General features: G+C 40.6%; 1 protein-coding gene across 5 annotated transcripts in view; it reads right to left on the minus strand.

Annotated features, from left to right (window-relative positions):
- Positions 1-18,843, minus strand: part of NOL10 (nucleolar protein 10) — an 87,853-nt gene extending 69,010 nt beyond the window's left edge. Inside the window, exons 1-8 of one of the 5 annotated variants that reach the window (XM_082851601.1) lie at positions 18,714-18,843; positions 14,969-15,014; positions 12,583-12,681; positions 9,801-9,878; positions 8,521-8,558; positions 7,171-7,307; positions 6,367-6,432; positions 4,865-4,925 (exon numbers count right to left, since the gene is read on the minus strand). In XM_082851601.1, coding sequence (XP_082707727.1) covers positions 4,865-4,925; positions 6,367-6,432; positions 7,171-7,307; positions 8,521-8,558; positions 9,801-9,878; positions 12,583-12,681; positions 14,969-15,014; positions 18,714-18,779 — 591 coding nt within the window. In that variant the 5' untranslated portion in view covers positions 18,780-18,843. The other 4 variants (XM_082851602.1, XM_082851604.1, XM_082851603.1 and 1 more) reach the window with 4 other exon arrangements.
- Between the last annotated feature and the right edge of the window lie 633 nt (positions 18,844-19,476).

The raw sequence follows: 19,476 nt of genomic DNA on the forward strand, positions 1-19,476 counted from the left end.
TACCACTGGCATTTTTCACAGAACTAGAACGAAAAATTTCACAATTTATATGGAAACACCAAAGACCCCGAATAGCCAAAGCAATCTTGAGAATGAAAAACGGAGCTGGAGGAATCAGGCTCCCTGACTTCAGACTATACTACAAAGCTACAGTAATCAAGACAGTATGGTACTGGCACAAAAACAGAAATACAGATCAATGGAACAGGATAGAAAGCCCAGAGATAAAGCCACGCACATATGGTCACCTTATCTTTGATAAAGGAGGCAGGAATGTACAGTGGAGAAAGGACAGCCTCTTCAATAAGTGGTGCTGGGAAAACTGGACAGGTACATGTAAAAGTATGAGTATGTAAATGTATGAGATCACTCCCTAACACCATACATAAAAATAAGCTCAAAATGGATTAAAGACCTAAATGTAAGGCCAGAAACTATCAAACTCTTCGAGGAAAACATAGGCAGAACACTCTGACATAAATCACAGCAAGATCCTTTTTGACCCACCTCCTAGAGAAATGGAAATAAAAACAAAAAGAAACAAATGGGACCTAATGAAACTGCAAAGCTTTTGCACAGCCAAGGAAACCATAAACAAGACCAAAAGACAACCCTCAGAATGGGAGAAAATATTTGCAAATGAAGCAACTGACAAAGGATTAATCTCCAAAATTTATAAGCAGGTCATGCAGCTCAATAACAAAAAAACAAAAAACCCAATCCAAAAATGGGCAGAAGATCTAAATAGACATTTCTCCAAAGAAGATATACAGACTGCCAACAAACACATGAAAGAATGCTCAACATCATTAATCATTAGGGAAATACAAATCAAAACTACAATGAGATATCATCTCACACCAGTCAGAAGGGCAATCATCAAAAAATCTAGAAACAATAAATGCTGGAGAGGGTGTGGAGAAAAGGGAACACTCTTGCACTCCTGGTGGGAATGTGAATTGGTACAGCCACTATGGAGAACAGTATGGAGGTTCCTTAAAAAACTACAAATAGAACTACCATATGACCCAGCAATCCCACTACTGGGCATATACCCTGAGAAAACCATAATTCAAAAAGAGTCATGTACCACAATGTTCATTGCAGCTCTATTTACAATAGCCAGGACATGGAAGCAACCTAAGTGCCCATCAACAGATGAATGGATAAGGAAGATGTGGCACATATATACAATGGAATATTACTCAGCCATAAAAAGAAACGAAATTGAGCTATTTGGAATGAGGTGGATGGACCTAGAATCTGTCATACAGAGTGAAGTAAGTCAGAAAGAGAAAGACAAATACCATATGCTAACACATATACATGGAATTTAAGAAAAAAAAATGTCATGAAGAACCTAGGGGTAAGATAGGAATAAAGACACAGACCTACTAGAGAATGGATTTGAGGATATGGGGAGGGGGAAGGGTAAGCTGTGACAAAGTGAGAGAGTGGCATGGACATATATACACTACCAAACGTAAAATAGATAGCTAGTGGGAAGCAGCCGCATAGCACAGGGAGATCAGTTTGGTGCTTTGTGACCAGCTAGAAGGGTGGGATAGGGAGGGTGGGAGGGAGGTAGATGCAAGAAGGAAGAGATATGGGAACATATGTATATGTATAACTGATTCACTTTGTTATAAAGCAGAAACTAACACACCCTTGTAAAGCAATTATACTCCAATAAAGATGTTAAAAAAAAAAGAATTTAACTTTTTCAAACTTTTTACCTATATCATTTTTAGTACTGTTAAATGTTTTATCATTAGCTGCGTTTCTTTTATAACTTAAAAGAAGAGAAGAAGGATGGTTAAGAAAAACAAGTGCAAAATGTGATGCATGACCCTTGAATGGACCTTGATTTGGTTGGTGTGGTAGCGGGGAGAGGAGTTATGAAAGATATTTTGGTATAACTGGGAAAATATAAATTTGTAAATATGATTGTATCAATGATAAAAGTTTAATATAGGTACTACAATAACTATCACAGAAGAAATCAAAATCCAACATATAATGTAAAAATTAGGACTTCCCTGGTGGCGCAGTGATTAAGAATCCGCCTGCCAATGCAGGGCACACGAGTTCGAGCCCTGGTCCGGAAAGATCACACGTGCCGCGGAGCAACTAAGCCTGTGGGCCACAACTCCTGAGCCTGCACTCTAGAGCCCGCGAGCCACAACTACTGAACCCACGCCACAACTACTGAAGCCCAAGCGCCTAGAGCCTGTGCTCCGCAACAAAGAGAAGCCACTGTGATAAGAAGCCTGCTCACCGCAATGAAGAGTAGCCCCCGCTACTCTTGCAGCTAGAGAAAGCCCGCATACAGCAACAAAGACTCAATGCAGCCAAAACTACATACAGAAATAAATTTATTTTAAAAAAAATTAATGTAAAATGAATTTTAAAGTCTGGTCTGACTATGCATATCAAATTTCAAGCCCCCAGTAATCAAGGTACCAAAGGAATTTCAGGAACCCAGCCTTTGGTCTGGGGGGTTCTGCTCTCCCTTCAACAAGTCTCAGGGCTGGTCTTAAAACAGCTGGTGAGGGCTTCCCCGGTGGCACAGTGGTTGAGAGTCCACCTGCTGATGCAGGGGACACGGGTTCGTGCCCTGGTCCGGGAAGATCCCACATGCCGCGGAGCGGCTGGGCCCGTGAACCATGGCCGCTGAGCCTGTGCATCCGGAGCCTGTGCTCCGCAATGGGAGAGGCCACAACAGTGAGAGGCCCGCGTACCGCAAAAAAACAAAAACAAACAAACAAACAAAAAAACAGCTGGTGAAAGAGCAACCTGCTCTAATACATAACTTCTCTTACAGAGCACGCTTCCTGATTTCTAGCCTAACTTGCTCTGTAAGGACTCTATTCAAATAAACAATTTTTTCAAGAAAATTATTTGAAAACTTCCCCTTGGTAATCTCAAGAAAAGTAATTAGCAAGATAATGCTTCACTGGCCTGACTTAGGCTTAACAGTGTTATAACACTGTCAACATAGTTTTATATGTTTCCATTAAATCAACCTCATGTGTTCCATTTCAAAGTTTAATCTTTCAACATAAAAATAATTTGAGTAAAGAAACCTAAATTTCATCCAGATGGATTGGTTTAAAAAACTACAGTACATTCAAACAATGGAATCCTATCCATCAGTTTAAAAAAATTACTTTAGGGGCTTCCCTGGTCACGCAGTGGTTAAGAATCCACCTGCCAATGCAGGAGACTCGGGTTCGAGCCCTGGTCGAGGAAGATCCCACATGCCACGGAGCAACCAAGCCCGTGCGCCACAACTACTGAGCCTGCGCTCTGGAGCCCGTGAGCCACAACTACTGAGCCTGCACTCTAGAGCCCGTGAGCCACAACTACTGAGCCTGCGCTCTAGAGCCCGTGAGCCACAACTACTGAGCCTGCGCTCTAGAGCCCGTGAGCCACAACTACTGAGCCTGCGCTCTAGAGCCCGTGAGCCACAACTACTGAGCCTGCGCTCTAGAGCCCGTGAGCCACAACTACTGAGCCTGCGCTCTAGAGCCCGTGAGCCACAACTACTGAGCCTGCGCTCTAGAGCCCGTGAGCCACAACTACTGAGCCTGCGCTCTAGAGCCCGTGAGCCACAACTACTGAGCCTGCGCTCTAGAGCCCGTGAGCCACAACTACTGAGCCTGCGCTCTAGAGCCCGTGAGCCACAACTACTGAGCCTGCGCTCTAGAGCCCGTGTGCCACAACTACTGAGCCTGCGCTCTAGAGCCCGTGCGCCACAACTACTGAAGCCCATGCGCCTAGAGCCCGTGCTTCACAACAAAAGAAGCCACTGAAATGAGAAGCCCGTGCACCGCAATGAAGAGTAGCTCCCGCTCGCCGCAACTAGAGAAAGCCCGCGCGCAGCAACAAAGACCCAATGCAGACAAAAATAAATAAATAAACTTTTTTAAAATTACTTTAGCTTTATAAGTAATTACAAGTACCAATGTATAAAGACGTACATTATATACCATTACATTAAAAAAAAGCAAATGAAGAACCATGGTATAATTTCAATTTTGTGAAAAACTTTTAAAACCATATTACTAACACATATGCATACCTGCACACACACAGAGAAACAGAAAAGAAAGGAGAATACTGCAAGCCATTAGAGTTACCTCGGGTGTACGAGGATTTGGTAACTGGAAAGCACAGAAGGGTACTTTTTTAATAATACGTTTTTGACATTTTTACCTTTTTTTATTATGAGTATTTAACAATATTGTAATTAAAAAATGCAAATCTAGAAAAACTACTGGTAAGCATGAAGGACACTGATTGAAAGGTGCTGTAGTTTAAAATGAAAATGTTGTGCATTTATCGAATGCTACTATAGAGGATGTCCAAATCACAACCCCATATACCTTTCCAGTTTATAATGTTTTCGAATAGTTCTTTCATGTGATTCTCACCAGCACAGCACCTCTATACAGTTGCCAAGGTAAGTATTATCACCTCCATTTCACTGATGAGAAAAACAAGCCTCAGGGAAAGTCAGTCATAAAACTATCAAGCAGCAGACAGCTGGGACTGCCTCCTGTTAAGAACAAGGGTGGCAATCATACTGGAGCTGGCAATCCAGCAGCGACTTCAGGTCTCACCCCCGACGATGATGGCCCTCGCAGACCAAATCAATGCACAAGGGGCACAGTCTGCAGCAACGGCACAGCTGTATCTCTGTGGAACGTGACCCACGGTCCATACGAAAAGCAAACCAGTGGCCTGTGGCTTCATCAGCACCCTGCTCTTAGGAACCAAGCAACGCTGTCTTTAAATAAAACTCCATTCGTTATCAAATATAGAGCAAATGTTCTAAAAAATAAAGTCAACGTACGCTTACCTCTATTGTTCCTGCGGCAAATAAGCCATGCACTGAATTTACGTCACAAACATTATTCTCCCTAAAATAGTAAAGCGATAAGGGAGTTTTAGCATCTACTTTTGCAGGGGGCGGGGACGACAGACACTCAATAAACTTTCTAAACAAACAGTAAACGCAATGCTGTGCGTAAGGTGGCAGCAGATTCTCGCGCTCATCTGCGTAGGCGAGGCACCGAGGCATCGAAGGGGCCGGTGCATCGTACACAGTCCCCACAGTGTCAGACCCCAGGGTGACACTCTATCTGCCGGGGGACGAGACAAGGAAGGGCTTTCTTCAAAAACACTATTCCACCATCGCGAGAACACATTTCCCCATATATTTTCTCCCAAAGCAAAAAGAACGCAGGCTATCACTACGCCAATCCTGAGACTTGACCAGCTTGTTGAGTACACTGATCTAGGCTCGTTCTCTTTTTCTGAAAAATGGTATTCACCAATCTCAGATGGTTGTTGTGAGGATTAAAAGAAAAAACTAACTACATGTTCAGCACAACGTCTAGCGTTTACAAGACAATAAATAAAAGTTGTTATTATAAACAGGAAATTCTGCAACTAAAGAGCATATAACTTTTTATTATTCAAGGATGCATCATGACATTACTATAATTTCTTTGTAAAGAAAATAAGAGTATTTCAAATCAATGTGGAAAAGAAACCCAGAGTTTACCTGGTTTTTATCGCTACCTGTTCTTCCAACCTTTAAAAATCCCCTTCAAAGCAATAAGGAAAATCCAACAAGCTCATTATATACATAGGTGAGAAGTAATCCAGCTTCCACTCTATGCTAGCTGTGTGGACTTAAACAAGCTACTTACCCTCTCTGAGTCTCAGCTGCCCTAGCTGTAAAATGGAGATAACAATAGTACCTAGACTGTAAAAATATGTTAGAAGTTTCAAATGAGTGAGTATATATAAAATCCTGAGTAATGCCTGGCGCACAGTAAGTGCTTTCACTGCTGCTGTTACTATTACTCAGTATTAATACTATTATGACACATGCATTCCTAAAGCATCTCTCTATGAATAAAACAAAAGTACAGACCATAACATGATGAAAAGAAAACGTGAAAAACTCTTAAATGTCTGCCAGCAAAAGCATAACAAAATAAAATAAAAAAACAGTACTCCAAGTTACTTCAAAATTTCTCTATAAAAGAAAATACCACAAAACTAAATCACGAATGAAAATTTAAAGAACACAGAAAAAAACAGCAACTGAATTTCTGGAGTGAGTTAAAAACTCTTCACATATATTTAAAAAAATTTTTTTTTTAATTTTACAACATCCCCAGGTCTTCTAGTGAATTTTTTGTGTGGGAAAAAATTTAATGTTACTCTTTTACCTAAGCTGCCCAGAGCTCTGCTTACAGGCAACACCTGTCATTTGACAACAAACTGGGCGTCTGGCTTCATCTCCTGGCCAAAATAAATACAGCAGGATTCTTATAACAAAACACTCACGCAGCATCAGTCTGTAGAGGATTCAGGAACCGTCCTTGTTCCAAGTTCAATCTGTAAACTTCAGAGCTGCCAAACAATGAATAAAGTGAAAAATCCAGGAAACTACAATGAACGTTTCTTCAAGTAAATATAATTTTTAGAAACATGGATCTGTCACAAAGCATCACTTCCCTTTGTAAAACTGACACAAAAATGCATTCTAACCCTAAAAGATAACCACCTTACCTGTAAGTTTGTTCATGCATAAAAGTGATTTAAACGACCCATGTGCCAAGGAAATATTATGAAGTCATTAAGTAGGATATTATTTACAAATAACACGGAGAATACAAGATCCAAAATGTATCTATAAGTGTATGTATATAAGACTACAATGAAATAACAATAAAATACTAATAAGGGTTTCCTCTGAGTGGCATAATTATGGGTGATTTTTTTTCTTCTTTATTCTTTTTTATATTTCCCCAATTTTCTAAAATGGATATGACTTATTTTTATAATCATAAAGAAGGTAGCATTTAAGAATAAAAGTTTTAAAATGCATGCAATGGGGCTAAGATACTGACTCCACACCACTGCTACACTACTGGGTCACCATGTCTCTCTAGATTTAGAGCACCACGCTAATAGAAGTCAAGGATGTAATTCCTAAATGAGCCAGTCACTTTGGAACTACACTCTTGGAGCAACCATAAGGCAGGGATAATGTCTTATCCTTCTTTTAATCCCTCTCCTCAATTTTAAGAACAGAAGTTGCTTGGGGAGGTGGAAAGGAGAAAACAAAGGGTGATTAGACCCCAATACCTTGCGCCAACAAAGTACAAGTCACAGGATGGATAATGGTAAGAAAAATCTCTCCCGAACTTTGGTATTCTGGTTTTGTAGTAGAAACCTGATTGTGAATGAAATTCAATGTATCTATCATTGTGCAGGAAGACAATCTGAAAATGAAACAAGAAAATTAGTTTGCTTAGGTTAAAGTATTTATTTCATCATCATCACTGAAACCGGCAAAGCAAGAAAATCTCTGATCTCTCATCCTCCTCCTTGCTCTCTGTAAACGCATGTGTATAAACACAACTCGCCAGGATGGTTAAGAAATGTGTTTGAGAAACAAACCTCTCCATTAGTTACTTAATGCGTTCCTGCATCTTAGATAGGTTTTTGGCAAACTTTACCTTCTAACTGAAAGACTTAATACGAATGCCCTTCATCTATCTGGCACCAGCACTCTGTAATGTAGAGCACTGCTCAGTAACCTCAGTGAGTCATTTCCTATTTCACTTAAGAACACGTTTTAGTAATCTCACTATTATCACACGGAGTTTGATAGGCTCCTTGTATAAATTTAACTTTAACGTATTACAAAGGTACCTTAAAAATCTGCAGATGGTATTGAAAAGCAAATTTATCAAGATCTAGAGAAAATATACTATAAAATTACAAGTCCCAAAATGTACGATAAACGGCTACCACAGGCAGAAGGATAAACTGTACCCCATAGTTTCCAGAACTGAAGACAACACAGAAAGCATGTCAGCTCTGAAAATTCAATTTTCCTTCATGATGACATCTCTAAAAGTTTTTCATTTTAAACTGAATAAGGCACTTTTACTGACAATCTTGTAACTGTTGAAAATTACCACAAGAGTTGAAAGATGCACTAATGGCACCAAAAAAGAAAGAAAAGGAAACATAAATATATTAGCTGTGTCTCGAGCCGTTTCAGTATATGCACAACCACTTATTTGCAGGGTTAAGAAAATTAAGCATACAACACTGCTGCTGTACTTTTCACATATGAATAAGGAAACGAAAATAATAAATGCAATAATGAAAATCACACATCTAGAACACAGGATGGTCTAAAAAGATGACTGCTACCAATTCTTAAAAATATAGATAAGGTTTCATTCATACATGCTATGGCAAACTTATTTCGATATTAGACTGGCCAAAGGCTATCTCTATCCCAGTTGTCACATACATGTGACAAACTAAGTATATATTAATAGAAAACAATAGGTTTTATTTTACTATACAGCCATTTTAAATTTAACAATGGAAACATCATAAAAACACTTATCATAAAAACAAATCCCACTCATTCATTTCCTGAGGACAGGCAGGATAAACCAATGCTACAAAGCATACCTTTGAATAGTCATCAGACAAAGTTTCAAAGGTGACAACTGAAAAATAATAGGAAAAATACAATTATCAGTCCACTTTTTTAATAAAAATACAAATTTGATGCAAAGATTCTAACTCAACACAAATACTATATACAAGTGCTGGGTTTTTCTTCCCTTTTTGCACCTACATAACACAAGAACAAAGTTTCCATGCTATATTGCCCCCCCAAAACACCAAATGGAAAATTAAAAGCTTTATAGTTTCTTTATACAGATCAGCTAGATTTTCTACAGAACTGAAGCAAATTAAATAATAAATTTACAAAACATAATGACTTCTAAATTTTGTCACAGTTTTTCTGAGATATTCAAAGTAAAACAACAAACATTAAAAACTCAAAACTTTTTGCTTTAAAAAAGGTAACAGTAACTTTTTACTCATTCATAGTATACCTGCTAAATGAAAATAAAGAATGAAAACAGTTATTATTAGCAGCACATGGAGTTTGTACTGTGTTTTAAAAAGAAGACAGTGAAACAAGTTAAGAGAATACATATCCCATTAACTTCTTTTCCCTCAATCTCAAACATGAGGCCACCTGACAAAAATACCTGAACTCTCCCATTTCAACCTGCGCCCTGTGCCAGGCAGAATTCTAAGAATGACCCCGCTGACCTTCCCCCCAGGGCAGTCCCCTCCTCTGGAGAGTGTGGGTGGACGCTATCAATGTGAGGAGACACCGCTCTTGTGATTACATCACGTTCTATGGCAAAGGAAAGATTTATAATCACACGAGCCCTTTCAAAGCAGAGTTTTCTCCAGCTGGCGGCAGAAGGGGTAGTCAGAGAGATTCAGAGCACGAGAAGGATCCAATGAGCTGCTGCTGGCTTGAAGGAGGAGGGGACCAAGTGAGGAGGAATGCAGGGGTCTCTAGAAGCTGAGCATGCCCCCAGGCTGACAGCCAGCAGCAGAGGGGTCCCTAGCCCTACAACCAAAACAAACTGCATTCTGCCAACATCCTGTAAGTTTGAAAAGGGGTCTTGCCCAGGGCCTCTGGAAGAGTCCCACCTGGCTGACACCTAGAGGTCAGCCCTGAGCACAGAACACAGAAAAGCCTGGACGGACTTTACCTACAGAGCTATGAGCTAATAAATGAATCTTTTTTAAGCTGCCGCGTTTATTGCAATTTGTTACACAGCACAGAAAACTGATACCCAACCCATGCCCATCTTAAAAAGCAGAAGAGCAGCCAAAAATAACAACTATTTTAGTGATTTCAAGTATAACCTCTTACTTACCTTCTGAATCTAAACACCTTTCAAACTTCAAGGATAATTGATAGGTGTCATAACACCGAACTCGAGGTTTGTATGTTCCTATAAAAAAATTTAACGTGATGTAAAACCTAAAGGACATACTTTTCATTATCAATATCCTGCAGATATGTTGAGTATACTTTTTGTTTAGAGGTAAGCAAGATTCATTATAAGCATATCAAACAAAAACAATTTAAAAGCAGCCCTCTCCTAAAATGGACGGCTAGTGGGAAGCTGCTGCATAGCACAGGGAGATCAGCTCGATGCTTTGTGACGATCTAGAGGCCTGGGATAGAGAGGGTGGGAGGGAGGCTCAAGAGGGAGGGGATGTGGGGATATATGAATACATATAGCTGATTCACTTTGTTGTACAGCAGAAACTAACACAACACTGTAAAGCAATTATACGCCAATAAAGATATTCAAAAAAAAAAAAAAGCCCTCTCCCACATCCCAAGGGAAAAATGAACAAAGGATATAAACAAGCAAGTCATGGAAAATGTATACACCTGTGTATGAAATACAACTAACTAATCAACTTCACAAATAATCTAACAAAGTAGATTTTTTAAAAATTAGTTTTTGTCAATATTTATAAAATAGATAAATAATAAGAACCTGCTGTATAAAAAATAAAATTCAAAAATTCAAAAAAATTAGTTTTTGTGTATCAGATGGCAAAGATGAAAAACTGGTTAGTATCTGCATTGAGGTTGATGTTCAAAAAAAGTTCTCTCATGCTTTGGTGATAAGTATAAATTATTAGAAATTCTTTGGAGGACAATCTGGCAATATCTGTAAAACATGTGATGCTCATACACCTTATATCTGTATTTCAACTTATACAAATTTATTCTACAGAAACACACCCATAAGTGTACCAAAGACATGAAGAATGTTCATCGCAGCATTATTTACTGATGGCCAAAAATTGAAAGCAAATTAAATGTCCACAGATAGGGAAACGATTCAATAAATGATGGTAAATCATTATAGAGGTTATAAAGAGGATGACGCAGACCTGTAACTCCTGACATGGAAAGCTGCCAAAACATACTACAAAGTGAAAGGGAGAGTGAGTACAGCGGGTGCAGTGAGGGCTGCAGAGTGGCGCTTATACTGTGATCTGGCTTTTGTAAAACTCAACAATGACAGTGTCAGTACTCTGTACAGAAAGAAGATGGAGGAATAAGCACAGTGATATCTTGTGTATTTTAGTGCAACCTTAGGGCCTTTCACATTTTATCTTATGTATTTCTATAATGTTTGCATTTTTTATAAGTTTATCATGAAAAGAAAAAGACTGACTTTTAAAACCACTAAGGATATTTTTAAAAGAAAGGAATGAAGTAGTCCTATGTTTTCTGGCATGGATCAAAGCCCAAGATCTCATTTAAAAACAGTATATAGTATAGTATATATACACACACATACTCTATATACAATATATATGTTACATATATATATATATATACATATAATTTAGATTCTGACCATAAAACTGGACGCTAAAAAATGTGGATAGTGTTAGTAATGAGACAACCATTGACACAGAACAAAAGAGACTAGCACGTGGATGTAGAAAAGTTGTCAAATAAGAAAGTGGTTGGAAAAGAGATATAGATGGATAATGTTAGCCAACAAAACAATTTAAGTGGACAATACCCAGGATAGATGTAGCAAATCACAACCATAAAAAGGCTGGGTAATGCTGTTCTAACTTACAATATATTAAAAGTTCCCTATATTTGTTGACTTTTTGATACTGATGAATACTGCTAACATAAAATCTTAGTGACATAAAAAATACTAGTACATGATAGAGAAAATCATTACGATAAAAATGACCTTTCCTGGAACCATCATTCACTGCTGGTAGGAGCGCAAAATGATGTGACTGCTCTGGAAAACCATCTGGCAGTTTCTCATCAAACCAAATATATACCTACCCTCTGACCCAGCAATGTCCTCAAAACAGACTTGGACAAGACGGTTCATAATGCTTTACCAATAACAGTCGAAGAATGAAAATAGCCCAGGTGTCCACCAAATGAAGAATAAATTAACAAAGTGTGGCATATTCCTACAAGGAAATACCATTTGCTAATAAAGAAAGAACACATATAATGACATGAATGAATCTGAAATATGAAGTCCTAGATGAAATAAGTCTTACACAAAAAAAATACACAGTGTATGACTGCATTTACATGAAGTCCATTTAAAACAGGCTACACTTGTCTGTGGCGGAAAAATCAATCACAGCAGCGGCTGGCTACACGAGTGGGAGCAGGGACCGACTGCGGGGGGCATGACGGAATGCTCTGGATGAAAGAATGTTTTGTATCTTGGTAGGGGTTTGGGCTACACAGGCATTTGTCCAAGCTCATCAATGTACTTATACAAATTTATCTTTTAAAAAAAAGCAATAAACGAATACTGAACTCTAGTTAATGATGTACACACTGAGGTATTTAGGGGTGAAGTATACTAATACCTGCAACTTACTCTGAAATGTATCAAAAAACAGGATGGATTGATGGATGGCAGAAAGATGGGTAGACAGATATGTGATAAAGCAAATACAGTAAACTACTGAAGAATCTAGGTGACAGGCTGTTCACTGTACAGTTTTTTCAATATTTCTATATGTTTGAAATTTTTTAATAATAAAATGTCAGGGTAATTTTTAAAAAGTGACCTTTCCCATCATAACATTTCCTGCTACGAAGTATATGTAAATCATAACCAAAAAGATGCTTACCGGTTGCTAAAATATACTGTCCATCTTTTGACACCTTAATAGTGGTACAAACAGTAGGCATTTCAAAATCCTGAATAAGTTCAATTCTCCTGCGGACATCTACAAAGAAAGAAGATAAATAACTGGTTTAACCGCCACGTGCTTACTCTTGTGTCCAGGAAGACAGTATTCAGAGCGGGGTCACTACCAACGGCAATGTCCCAGTGCCTCCCAGCATCGGGAAGGCGCACGGACACAGCCCCGCCCATGACACAGCAAGCTTTTCTCTTAGCTCATACCTTATTTTTCTAAACTAAGTATTTTATTTTTATTTTTCAAAAAGGAAAAAGTGTCATCGTTAATTCGGGAAAAAAAAATGTCCATAATAGTGCATCAAACATCCAGTTTCAAGCCCGGGATAAAGAGGCAACAGAATAAACATTAAACCACTATTGTTATTCAATCATGGATCATGGCTAAGACAAAAATCTTTACCATTTTTTCTCCTAAATAATAACAAGTCTAAACCTTTAAAATCTTAACTTTATATAAGAAGCTGCTACCAAGCCGACTTTTGCCTCTTTGTGGCAGCACTGAACTGCGGCCAAGAAGATCCAGGCTAGAGGAAGCCTTAGAGCAATCTCTGGGTCTAAACACTTAAACGTACTCTCACAAAAACTGGTTCCCTGCAACAAGAAAGTGTGGATTCTTGCTGGCTGCTACTGTAACAATGCGCCCACTGTAAGGACTGTGTATGACTCTCTGGCACATTATTGCCCTGTTCACTAAACCAACCAACTGAGCAGGAATGGCCCACTAAATTCGGAAGACACACGATACTCTTGAGATGGGCTGGAAAGGAGTCAATGAACAAGATTTTCCTCTAAGTAATCTGAACCTGTTTTCTTACACACTAGAACACTGGAGTGGAATGAGAGAATCAGAAGAAATCAAAATCAGTAAGCACTGTGAAAGCAGCAATTATTCTTTTCCTTTGATTTAAAGTTGTAATTTTCTAATTTTCTATAAAGCCTACTTCTTCTCCAAGATGCTTGCTTTGATGTATTTATCTCACATCCAGAAACCGTTTCAATATCTTAGGTCTCTGATTTTCAGAAAATAACTTGAACAAAATATGTGGGAACTTAATCATCTTTCAACTATGACAAGTTGTAACAGAGAAAATTTAATGAAAATTTGTCCAAAATGATTTAAGTTAAAAACTGATCTTACAAACCTATCTTCCCTGCTGTCATAACTTAAAGAATCAAAATCTTCTACAATGACCATATGTTCATGTTCATATGTCCTGTACGTAAAATTACTTTGTTCAGAAAGAAAATGTTCATTGTCTCTATCGCTCAAAAACTGACAAATGGATTTAACAAATGGAAAAAGATATGATACACTGGAAAACAAAGTGATTATGGAACTGTTAGGAGAGCCAGTCCTTCTAGGACTGCTTGCATTCCTATTGGTCTTGCTGGGTACGGCAAGACTGTAAGGCCCTGGCCACTCCTTTACCTGAGCCATTTCTCAGCATTATTTATGCAGCTGGGAACCTCCACAGGTAAGTCTCCTCTAGACAGAGAGCAGGTTTGTTTACTGCTTGCTGTAAAGGCAGTGGACTTCTCAAGTTCAGTGTTCCTCAGCTGCAACACAAAGCCACTGCACGCAGTGCGCCCATCTGGGCCACACTGAGTGCCCCTGTGGAACTTGGGCAGGGGGGTGACAGAGCATGCTGGTGATCATGCTATCTGCTGTGCCGCCTGAGTAATGCAGCCCTTGTCTCTGACCCAGGAGTCTTACGTCTTCTGCTATCATCCATGAAACAGTAACAAGCTAACTTACTAGTGCTTAAGAAGGTACAATCAAACCCCATACCCACGGGACTGTATCAAGCACAACAAAGGTTTTCTTAAGAAGGAAAAGGGGGCTTCCCTGGTGGCACAGTGGTTAAGAATCCACCTGCCAAGGCAGGGGACACGGGTTCAAGCCCTGGTCCGGGAAGATCCCACCTGCCGTGGAGCAACTAAGCCCGTGCGCCACAACTACTGAGCCCGTGTGCCACAACTACTGAAGCCCACACGCCTAGAGCCCGTGCTCCGCAACAAGAGAAGCCACTGCAATGAGAAACCCGTGCAGGGCAAGGAAGAGTAGCCCCCGCTCGCTGCAACTAGAGAAAGCCCGTGCACAGCAACAAAAAAACCCAACAGAGCCATAAATCAATAAATAAATTAATTAAAATTTTTAAGAAAAAGGAAGGAAAAAGGCAGAAAGTTTATTTTCCACTGCCTGAATTCCACTGTGTTTTTGTAAACCTTCACTTAAATATGATAACAATAAATGAGAAAAGCATTATAACGTGGATCACAAATGTAGCTGAAATGAAAAAAATAATACTCACCAATATCTTTCTTCTGAAGTGCTCTCTTTTTTCTGTCAGAAAGCCACTTAAAGAAAACAAAGAGACTTTATTTTAAAACATATTTACTTGAATTGTTTCTCTGCTTACAAAAATAATACATGCTCATATTAAAAAATTGAAACTTTATAGGAATATATAACATAGAAAATGAAAATACTCTGTAATCCTAACCCTACTGTTAACATCCTGTTACATGGATTTTTTTCTGGTATACATTTACATATACTAGACAATAAATTTTTAGAACTACCATATTTTATACAAGAGAAAACTAGTTCATCTAATCAACCTAAGGGAAAGGAGTAAGCCTCAAATATTATGGGTTATACCTAATATATGGAACTTTATTTAAGTGAAATTTTAAAAAGCAAACATTAAATGGAGAAAGTTTCTTAAAGAAATATATTTTTTACAAAACATAAACCTAGATAAATAAACCTGACCAAACAGCTGACACTTGATAATAAAGAAATGATACTTTTAAAAGTCACATTCGCTGACACCAGATTTTGTTCTGTAATTCCTGTACCTTATTTTAGCTTGCAGCATAAGTCCATTGCATGAACAGGTGCCAATGATGAAGCACTAATCAGTTACGATTACCTTAAAGCAGTGGTTCACAACCAGGGGCAACTTTGCCTCCGAAGGGCATCTGGCAATTCTTAAAGTGTACTTGGTTGCCACAATGGGAAGGGGTGGGCACTCCTGGCAACTAGTGGGTAGAGGTCAGGGACGCTGCCAAGCCTCCTACAATGCACAGGACAGCCTGTACAACAAGCACCGTCCAGCCCCAAATGTCAATAATGACGAGGCTAAGAAAACATACCCTCAGGAAATCAAAGAAAAGCAAGAGAAAAATTAACAGATGTCATTTCTAAAAGCACAAACCCAATGTACAGCCCATGTCAGACACAGGACATTATAATCTTTAGGGCTCTCTGGTCATGTAGTCCCACTCCTGAAGACCCTAAGTGTGACGCCTGAGGCAGTGTGGACGCTGGAACAGGTGTCACTCTTTGAAGGGCCGCAGTCTGAGCCAGAGCTCTCCTCCTGCCTTGTGTTTAGGGCATTGGTTTACAGGTCTGTGTTAGTCTTTGTGATTACACTGCTCTGATTTCATTTTAGGCAGAAATGTTTCAATTAAAGGTGACGTTAAACTATATTTCTGGACACTCGATACATTCTTCTACATCAACTTAACAGAAGCAAAACAAAGGGCTTGTCCTTTCATAGGGGATTCGATTTCCTCTTCTCAGGGAGTTATGCTAAAGAAGGGGGCAGTTCATTCAATAGCTGGTCTCACACATCAGGAGCTTGGGGCAAAGGAGAGGGGACTGAAATTGCCTTCTAAATGGGAGCCTGGGACCTAAAAGAGCCAGAAATTCCTTACAACGGTGACGATGGAAAAGAGTTGAAAAATGATGAAAAAACAGTTCACTCTGGAGTTTCTGTACACACTGACAGCACTACAGGAGAGCACACCAGACAGAGTCAGCACGGGGCAGGAATGAACCAGTCTAAGTTTTAAAAGTTCAACAAAGAACTGAAAGTTGTCGCTGATATCAGGCATCCTCTTTGTGTTCTACAAAATCACAGCTGATAGAGAACGTCACTTTACCAACGCCAAAGAATTTAACCAGAAACCCAGCAAAAGAGCTCTGGAAATGCTGATGACCTCATTCTCTCACTGGACAGGCATCCCGCCATTGTTGAAAAAAAACAAAAGAAAAGAAAAGAAGAAAAAAAACCAAAACCCTGCTTGATCTTACATTTGAAGTAGGTAAAGCAAAATAGGCAATTTGTTGATAAGTCAGAATTACTTTAAAAGAAGATTTAGAGAGATTCCCTAACAGGATACACATACCTGTTTACTCAACATTTCCACCTGATGTTTATTAGAACATCAAACCTTCAGTATCAAAAATAAAACTTTTCATGCCTTTTGCTCACTACCTTCCCCCGACCCCCAATGTGCTCAATTCTCCATTTCAGTTATCAGCAACACCGTGTACCCAGTTATTCAGATCCACACCCTAAGAGTTCTCTCTTGATTCCTTCCTTCACCTCAACTTCCTACGACTATCCAACTCATTAGCAAGTCCCATTAGCCTACCTCCAAAACACCTCCTTTACCCCACCCAGTCTTAGCATCTCCTCTGCTACCATCCTAGCCCGAGCTACCCGTCTCTCAGTTGGACCACCTAACTCATCCCCACTCACACCCTCCCCAGCTGCAGTAATTTACCAGAGAGCAGCCAGTCTGAAACCCAGCAACAGCTTCCAACAGCACTAAGAATAAAACCCTAATTTCCTGCCTTGGTCTACAAGGCCCACCTCTCCAGCCTCAGCTGTCCCCACCCTCTTGCCCCACTGAGCATTCCACAGCCACAACCGTGCTTCTCCTGTTTCTCCAACGTGCCAAGTGCCTTCCATTGTGGGTCACTGACACTTTCTGTTCCCTCAGTACGGAAAACTCTTCCTTTCTCCCATCTTCAAAAGACTCAACCCTTTTCATCAACCAAGTTTCTGTTCAAATGTTACCCCCTTGTAGAGGGGCCTTCCCTGAGGGCTTGAGTCCAAACCACTTTCTCTAAACAATTCATCCACAAGTGCTCTCTTATAGACCCTCAAAGCACTTTTCAGTATCTGAAGTTGTCCTATTTGCTTACTTATTATCCTTTTCCCCAACAGGGAACCTTATCTGACCGGTTCATCACGTATCCCAACACTTAGAACAGGGCTGCCTGCGGGTACTCACGTCTCAGCAAATGTGCAGAACCAAAGAACAAAATGAGAAGGATCATGCTGTGTGACAAACAGCTGGAGAACAAGGAGTTATTTAACCTGAATTCTGAGAAGAGTCTAATCACTGGCTCCAAATCTTTTAGGGTCAGACACAAGGAAGAGTTACACTTATTCTGATTTCCAAGGGCAGGACTCAGAGCAACTGCGGCATGTAGAAAGGGGGCGTGTTTTAAAACAACTGTCTAACAAGCAGTCTCAAAATGGAAGAGCTTCTGCCAAAAGTTTCTTCTCACTGGCAGTGCTTCGACAGCAGCCTGACCAGCACTTACGAGAAATAACATACAAGCTACAGAGCCTAGGTGGATGACTCTGGACAAGTCACCCTTCCCCTCGCTGGATCTCTTGCATATTTTCAACATGAAAAGATTGGAAGAGAATGGCTGACTTTCCAAACGCCTTCCAATTCTGATGTCCTAAGACTCAACGAAATCAAGTTAAGTTCAGCAAGGTTCAAAAATACTGCCGTCCACATCATAAATGCTGCTGACGCAAAGTCTGCATTTCTCTTCACTGCTGTATTTCTAGAACTTGGCATATAACAGGAATTCAACGAAGAGCTGATGAGCGGGCATTAAAGTGGGGGAGAAATACCTGTCAACCAATCTGTCCGCGTTTTCCTCCTCGGTGTGGCAGCGGCTGTGAACATTATACAAGCCCAAAGGGACAGCTCCTCTGTTCTAGAGAACTTTACCCGCAAAAAGTTCAAGCCAACTCATCAATCCCGATCACCCCTCGGCCCAGGCTCTGGCGCGGTAACAGCACTGTCCTCGTCTCCCAGCACCGACCAGCTCCCCCAGGCACCGTCCCCGGACTCTGGGCCTCCCCTAGTCTGGGGCCGGCCCGGGCCCAGATGAAACTACCAGGAACAGGGAGGAGAGGGGCGGCTGCCCCGCGAAGAGGAGGACCCGACGTGACTCACCTCGGGAAGGGACTTGCCGCAGCTGAGACTGTAAATCTTCACTTCATTGAGGCTGGAGACCTGCATCGCGGCGCCGAGGAGCAGCCACCCCCGTTCCCGTCCAGGACGCTGCAGTGCACGCAAGCACCGTAATCTCAGGGCCTCCTGGAGCGCCTGGGCGGCGTGGGGCCCGGGGCGCGGGCGCTGGGTGATGACGCACTTCCGGGCGCCGGAAAAAGCGCCGGTCCCGGAAGTGGGAAAGTGGCGGAGTTAGGGAATGCTAATTAGTGGGGTCCTGGAGGCGGCGGGGCTGGGAGCGACCTTAATATAGGGAGGGCGAAGAACTGCTTTCCCTTTTCTCAGCAGGGAGGAGCAGGAAGCTCTTAGGGTCTCTGCTCAGGCCGAAGGGTCTAGGTACCCGGGAGGGCGAGGCTGTCTGGGCTGACTGAGGCTTTGGGGGGCCCGGTCAGGGAATCCAGGGAGAGAATGCGACCTGGGAGCGAATTCAAAGTGGAAGTGAGTTTTTTTCTCACCAGTGTTCCTGCAGTATTCCATTAGAAATAAAAGCTTTTTTAAAATTATATTTAGAAAAAATTTTCATCTGGAATTGACATTCATCCTGCAGGGGAGCAAAATTTGCCATCCCAAAATGTCTCTTTGGCGTGCGTATTATTTCTAGCTGAAACCAATCAAGGCCCAAAAGACACAGGAAAAAACTTTGACCTTCCCCTTCACTGTCTAGAAGAATGTAGATAGAGGACCTGTTCTAGCAAGGGCGCTGTCG

This window comes from Leucopleurus acutus (genome assembly GCF_964270905.1).
Source record: "Leucopleurus acutus genome assembly, chromosome: 12".
NCBI classification, from domain to species: Eukaryota; Metazoa; Chordata; class Mammalia; order Artiodactyla; family Delphinidae; genus Leucopleurus; species Leucopleurus acutus.